The 7836-nt window shown below is 36.7% G+C and overlaps 1 protein-coding gene across 1 annotated transcript in view; it reads right to left on the bottom strand.

Annotated features, from left to right (window-relative positions):
• Nucleotides 1–7836, bottom strand: part of LOC107744738 (protein tyrosine phosphatase receptor type M) — a 182087-nt gene that overhangs the window by 107106 nt on the left and 67145 nt on the right. Inside the window, 1 exon segment of the mRNA XM_016558555.1 lies at nucleotides 1259–1373. Within this exon segment, the coding sequence (XP_016414041.1) occupies nucleotides 1259–1373 (115 nt within the window).

The following is a 7836-nucleotide window of genomic DNA, read 5'->3' as shown; positions in this document are numbered from 1 at the left end:
CACCCCCACACACACACCCTCACACACACACACACACACACACACACACACACACACAGAGACACACACATAAATGACAAATTTAATAACACGTTATTTATATATAAAATAAATCACATACCAATATAAAAGTATGTAATATAAAATCTACAAAAATCTATAAATAAATAAAACATATTTACAAAAATAATTTATATATAAATTTAAATAAATATATACATGTATAAAAATATATAAAATATGCAAATAAATATAAAATATGTGTCCCTGCAGCACAAAAGCAGTGTTAAGTCGGTGGGTTATATTTGTAGCAATAGCCAACAATACATTGTATGGGTCAAAATTATAAATTTCTCTTTTATGCCAAAAATCATTAGGATATTCAGTAAAGATCATGTTCCATGAAGATATTTTGCAAATTTCCTACCGTAAATATATCAAAACTTAATTTTTGATTAGTAATATGCATTGCTAAGAACTTAATTTGAACAACTTTAAAGATGATTTTCTCAATATTTAGATTTTTTTTGTACCCTCAGATTCCAGATTTTCAAATAGTTGTATCTCAGCCAAATATTGTCCTATCATAACAAACCATACATCAATGGAAGCTTATTTATTCACACGATGTACAAATCTCAATTTTGAAAAATGCACACTTATGACTGGTTTTGTGGTCATGGGTCACATATATAAATTAAAAATATATATTTTTATACATAAAAAAAAAATGTTTTATATAATAAATACAGTAAATATATTTTTTATAATATATATACATTTGTGATATTTTTGTGTAAGTGATGGCATTCTGACAACACCTGTATTATGTGCAAGAACGTTTGAGCTTCCAGTAGAATCTGGCATTTCATTTCATTGCGAGTCTTAACAAACACCTGACTGGCAAATCTCAAGCACACAACAGCGGGAACATATGAGCGGCGCTTCCTGGAAAACACAGTGACTCCACGTTTGCTTCAACAGGACAGTGTTTAGCGGATAATCCGCTGCTGGACCGGCACCGGCGCCGAGAGGTTAGCCAAGAGCCTTCCTCTGAACACATTTAATTAACTGCTAAAGCCGGCGGTCCGAGGCTCATTTACAGTGCTGAGCGGCCGGATCCATCTGCAGGGGATCTCAACAGCATAAAATAAAATGCATTGCGCTATTCTCAGATATTAAAACACTGAACTCTGACACGCAGGGCTGCATTTCTGCTCGAGCCCAGAGAAAAAAAGCCACCCAGCAGCGAAATTACAGAGCTTGATACGGAGGAGAAATAATGGAATACGAAGAGCTTTTCTCTGCAATTCTCCGGCGGATGAAGAAAGCCGGAGCCGGAGTCTTAGCGAGGATATGGTCTCTGAGACACGCTGAGACAAATCAAATGAAGCTGAAATTACGAGCGGTATTACGGCTGGACTTCCTCCTGCACTTCCTGTGAATCAGCTGATGGAGAAACACAGAACACTACACACACTCCAACAGCTTCCTGTTCACTACAGTCAGACCAGCAGATAGTCACCTAACTATCATTCTGTCCACACATCCATCTATCAATCCATCTATTCATCCATCATCCATCCATCTATCCACCACCAATCCATCATCCATCTATTCATCTTCTATCCATCCATCCATCTAGCATCTCTCCATCTATCCATTCATCAACTATCTGTCCATCCACCATCTATCAACCCATCCATCTAGCGTCCCTCCATCTATCTCTCTATTCATCCATCCATCTATTTGTCCATCATCATTCTATCCATCATCCATCCATCCATCTATCTATCCATCCATCCATCCAGCATCCCTCCATCTATTCATCATCTATCCATCCATCCATCTAGCATCCCTCCATCCATCCATCCATCTATCTATCCATCCAGCATCCCTCCATCCATCCATCAATCTATCCATCCATCCATCAATCCATCCATCTAGCATCCCTCTATCCATCTATCTAGCATCCCCCATCTATCTATCAATCTTCTATCCATCCATCCATCTAGCATCCCTCCATCTTTCCATCCATCCCTCCATCCATCCATCCATCTATCTAGCATCCCCCATCTATCTATCAATCTTCTATCCATCCATCCATCTAGCATCCCTCCATCTTTCCATCCATCCCTCCATCCATCCATCCATCTATCTAGCATCCCCCATCTATCTATCAATCTTCTATCCATCCATCCATCTAGCATCCCTCCATCTTTCCATCCATCCCTCCATCCATCCATCCATCTATCTAGCATCCCCCATCTATCTATCAATCTTCTATCCATCCATCCATCTAGCATCCCTCCATCTTTCCATCCATCCCTCCATCCATCCATCCATCTATCTAGCATCCCCCATCTATCTATCAATCTTCTATCCATCCATCCATCTAGCATCCCTCCATCTTTCCATCCATCCCTCCATCCATCCATCCATCTATCTAGCATCCCCCATCTATCTATCAATCTTCTATCCATCCATCCATCTAGCATCCCTCCATCTTTCCATCCATCCCTCCATCCATCCATCCATCTATCTAGCATCCCCCATCTATCTATCAATCTTCTATCCATCCATCCATCTAGCATCCCTCCATCTTTCCATCCATCCCTCCATCCATCCATCCATCTATCTAGCATCCCCCATCTATCTATCAATCTTCTATCCATCCATCCATCTAGCATCCCTCCATCAATCAATCAATCAATCAATCCATCAATCCATCCATCCATCCATATATCTAGCATCCCCCCATCTATCTATCAATCTTCTATCCATCCATTCATCCATCCATCCATCTATTCATTCATTCTCTATCCATACATCCACCATCTATCAATCCATTCATCCATCATCTATCTAATATCTCTCCATCTATCTCTCCATTCATTCATCCATCCATCTATTTGTCCATCATCCTTCTATCCATCATCCATTCTACTATCCATCATCCATCTATCCATCCATATAGCATCCCTCTGTCTATTCATCTTCTATCTATCCATCCATCCATCATATATCCATCCATCCATTCATCTTGCATCCCTCCATTTATCTATCCATCTTCTATCCATTCTATCCATCCACCATCTATCTCTCCATCCATCCATCTATCTCTCCGTATTAGTTCACTCTTTGATCAGAAGCTCATTTCTCTGTTTTCTGTTCATAACGGCAGCAAAGTCAGAACTGCAGCTCGATCCCTTCAAACGAACCCGCAATTAAAACGTGTGATTGGTGCAATTAGCTGAACATTATCCCAGACTCACTGATAATTGAATTAAGAGGGGTTTAGGTTAATCAGACACGGATGAATTATTTCACAAAGGTTAATAGAATCAATAACTTTTGTTGGGGAATCATTTAGTCATTCGCTAATCGCCTACATGATGTTCAGCTGTAAATCCGGTGAAAGCCAGCAGATCCTCCAACGGAAGAAGGTCAAACTCCTACACTGAGCAGAAATCAAAATAAACCTGGTTTCTGGGGCGAGAAATTTAATTATGTTTTATGTTTTTAAGTTTAACGTGTTACTACACAACTACAGACACTATTTGGATCAGACGGCATCAAATATTAATTAGAGAGCGAGAGGCGAGTGATAGGATGTTTAATGACGAGCCGGTGCTGAGAAGAACAAAGGCCAGATCTGGAGCGTCAGCAGAGAATAACTCAGCTGCTAAAGAGCAGAACAAGGCCTTTCTGAAGATTTACTGCCGACTTAAAGGCCAGCCATTACTTTACAGATATGACACTGACCGCTGTGATCTACAGACCTTCAGCTGAACCGCAGACACACATCACACACTCACACACACATCAGCACCACACACACTCACACACACACACTCACACACACACTCACACACACATCAGCACCAAACACACACACACACACTCACACATCACACACACACACACACATCAGCACCAAACACACACAGCCGTATGAAGCACAATCATCATCATCATCATCATCATTAGGACTACGCTTTATTTCTCAGAAACAAGCTGTGAATGTGACACAAACACAAACACCTCCTGCAGATTCATTCCTAGCACTCAGTGTATGTATATGTGTCTTTCATTAGGAAGTCGTTAACACATACTGTCACACATATTATGAATATGAATATTATGCTTATGAATATTCACATATTACTTACATGTGCAACTATTAGAATTCAGAGGGTCCCAAAGTCTGATACCACCAGCAGAATATGTCGATTTAGCACTTTTCTATTCATAACTTCAAGTGTATATTGCATTTTACAATAATAAAATGTAATATTTCTTCTATTAAAAATATAAAAACATGAATATGAAAAATGTCTTATTATTTTACTATCATTTAAAAATAATAAAAAATAAAATTGTTTTTCAGCTCTAAATGAAATTTAATTTAAATAAAAAATAAATAAACAAACAAACAAACAAACAAATAAAAGTAGTTTGAGTGAGTTTGGTGATGATGTACATTAATTCTAACTTCTAAATTCTAAAATTATTTATTGAAATTAAAAACAAACAAACAAACAAACTAAACTAAATGTAATATTTCTTCTATTAAAAATATAAAAACATGAATATGAAAAATGTCTTATTTATGTTCATATATTTTACTATCATTTAAAAATAATAAAAAATAAAATTGTTTTTCAGCTCTAAATGAAATTTTATTTAAATAAAGAATAAACAAACAAACAAACAAACAAATAAAAGTAGTTTGAGTGAGTTTGGTGATGATGTACATTAATTCTAACTTTCTAAAATCTAAAATTATTTTTATTGAAATTAAAAACAAACGAACAAACTAATGAATTAATTAATTCACAGGTTCTTGTAATTTTAGTAATATCATACATTATTCCTAACTTTTTAAAATTCTAAAACTTTGCTTTCCATCTTTATTTTGAACAAACAAACAAACAAATAACATAACCAACCAACTAAATAAATAAATATTCAAATAATAAGTGAATAAATTCAATTCACTTCACAGGTTTTAGACATTTTTAGTGTAGTATGTTCTAAAACGGTTTTGCAGCTTTAATTGACATAAAAAATAAACTAAATACACAACTAACAAACCAAATAAATACATTAAAAAATTCAATGAATAGGTTTTAGTGATTTTTAGTGATGTGGTATATTATTCTAAAACTGTGTTTTCCAGCTTTAATTAAAATGAATAAATATTTAATTAAATTGCATTAACATGTTTTAGTGATTTCAGTGTGGTCAGTGTCGACTTTTGGAACCTGCTTTATATGAATATAAACGTACATTATTCTTAAGTGTCACAAAGCTGTTTGTTGTAAGTATTACTGTAAGCCGCTTTTGTTGGTTTTCTCAAATGCAGTAAATCTTCCTCTCGTTCCAGCCGCCGCAGGATCAGAGACCTTACAAACTCGTCCTTTAATTAACGAGGAGGAAGCTGCAGCCATGGCAACCGGAAGCTGCTGGAGCGCTATGTGAGCGGAGCTCGTTAGAAACACGTAACCAGCGCACGGACAATACAACAAGCCAATAACACCTGCATCAACAACAACACAGAGAGAGAGAGGATTCATATCTCCGTCTGAGTGTGATGTATGTGTGAAGTTAAGGCCGAGCGCTGGACGTATTGATCAGCCTCGTGTGTCCAGCAGATTTAATAGCATCTCTAAAGATCCCTGATTTACTCCCTCTTTCATAAACCTGCTGAGGATCAGCGCCGGATTCTGGAGGACAGCAGCTCCCATAATGGAAAACACAAAGACAGAGATTCACTTTCAGGAGAATTTACAGTCCGAGAGTCTGACCGAGGAGACAGGTTTCAGGACAAAACATAACAAAACCCCTAAACAAACATGTCCAGGCCGTAAAATAAAAAATGCTTTCTTATTTTGTACAGTACTATGGTAAAAAGTACTCATTGGAAAATTGGTGTGAACATAACGTCACACAAATTTTCTATTTATTTTCCATTTTCAATTTATTTGACTTTTTTTCAAATAATAAGCTATTTAAATAATAAAGTAAAATAAAAATACATATTTTTTGCATTACAGTAAGGGTTGGAGTTTAGATTTTAATAAATAACTTTACATTTAAAAGAAAAAAAAGTACTAAGTAACAAAGTCGTACACATTTTTAATTGAAATAAAACTTATATCAAATAAACTACTTTTTACATTATAAAAGTAATAAAAAGTCATGAGAATTTGGGGTAAAATGTTATAGTTTTTTTTTTAATAAAAATAATAATTAAAAAAAAAAGTACTCATTGGACGGTTGGTGTGAGCATAAAGTCACACACGTTTTTAATTTAAATAATGCTTTAAATAAAATGAAAAAGGATTACAGTAATGAGAATTTAGGGTAAAATGTGATCAAAATTGATTATAAAAAAGTCACACATTTTTTTAATTAAATTTAAAAATGCATTACAGTAAAAAGAATTAAAATTTATAAAATATAATAAAGGAAAAAAAAAATAAAAAATACAGGTTCTAAAACCAGGCCTCATTTTCTTTCTTTTTGAGGTGAATATGATCTGAAGTTGAGAATCACCTAAAAACTCATAAAATTAAATTCAATAAAGACAAAATGCTGTTATGATTTCAACGGAAGTTAATAAAACTCAACTTGGAATAAAATATCCTAAAATGACAGAAAGGATCATAAAAGGACGATGAGGGGCTGTAAAAGCAGCACGACTGGTTCCTCTGCTGTTCTTTAAGAGGAACCGGGGAAATCAAAAGAGGATAAAGATTTCTAAGCATATGATCCACGCAGTAATAAAAGCTGCTTTCTGTCATCATCAGCGATGCGCCGAGATACACAGAGACTCTCCTGAGACGCGACTCTGACCGAAGAAACAATAGCAGAGGAAAAACGTAGAAAAGAGCAGCCGCCTCGAGGGACGAGAGCGAGAACAATCCCATCGTCTCCAGAAATAGAGGAGCGTTCCTCATGAAACCTGCGGGGGCAGCGGCGAAGAACAGCAGCCAGACTGACAAACGTTCACACTTGACCCCCTTACGCCATTGAGCCAGACTTCAGAAAACATCTCGTCTGCCGTGAAAAGACCAACACGCGCTCGCATTCAGTTCAGTCCCACGCGCTTGCTCAAAGCAATCCGATCGCATTCATGATCGGCTGCTGTTTGAGATGCTCTTTAATCTCGCCTCGTGTTTTCACGTTTACACGCGGCAGATATAAAGGCAAAGCAGCTGTGACCAATTTCTGCCAAAATAGACACCATGATACTCATGAAGCCACGCACAGTTTCAGTTGAAGTAATGCTTAAAATAATACATCTTATATGTGCGTGTACATATATATATATATATATATACTGCATATATATGCATAAAGTTACACATATTTCCTTTTTAAATGATACAAAAAAAATTAAATTAAATTAAATTAAGCATTTAGGGTAAAATGCAAATCTTTTATAATTTAAATATATGTATATATATATATATATATATGTCAGGGTTTGTTTTGGGTTGTGCCCTGCCTATGAGTCTGTCTCAGAACCCTCTCCTATCCACAAGTCTGCTCCAAGGGCCTTTCCTGTGTATGAATCCGCTGCAGAACCTCCTGAGGTGGTGGCGTCCGCTTCGAACTCACAGACTGTCTTGTCACGGCCACAGAGGCCGTTCACAAACTCACAGACTGTCTCGTCACGGCCATGGAGGCCATTCACGAACTCACAGTCTGCCCTGTCATGACTAAGAAGGCCGTTCATGAACTCACTGTCTGTCCTGCCACGGCCAAGGAGGCCGTTCAAGAACTCACTGTCTGTCCTTTCACGGCCACGGAGGCCATTCAAGAACT

The sequence above is a fragment of the Sinocyclocheilus rhinocerous genome, unplaced genomic scaffold (assembly GCF_001515625.1).
Source record: "Sinocyclocheilus rhinocerous isolate Xijiao unplaced genomic scaffold, SAMN03320098_v1.1 scaffold1189, whole genome shotgun sequence".
NCBI classification, from domain to species: Eukaryota; Metazoa; Chordata; class Actinopteri; order Cypriniformes; family Cyprinidae; genus Sinocyclocheilus; species Sinocyclocheilus rhinocerous.
Note: the sequence above shows the minus strand (reverse complement) of the source record. Positions and strands in the feature narration are given on the sequence as shown.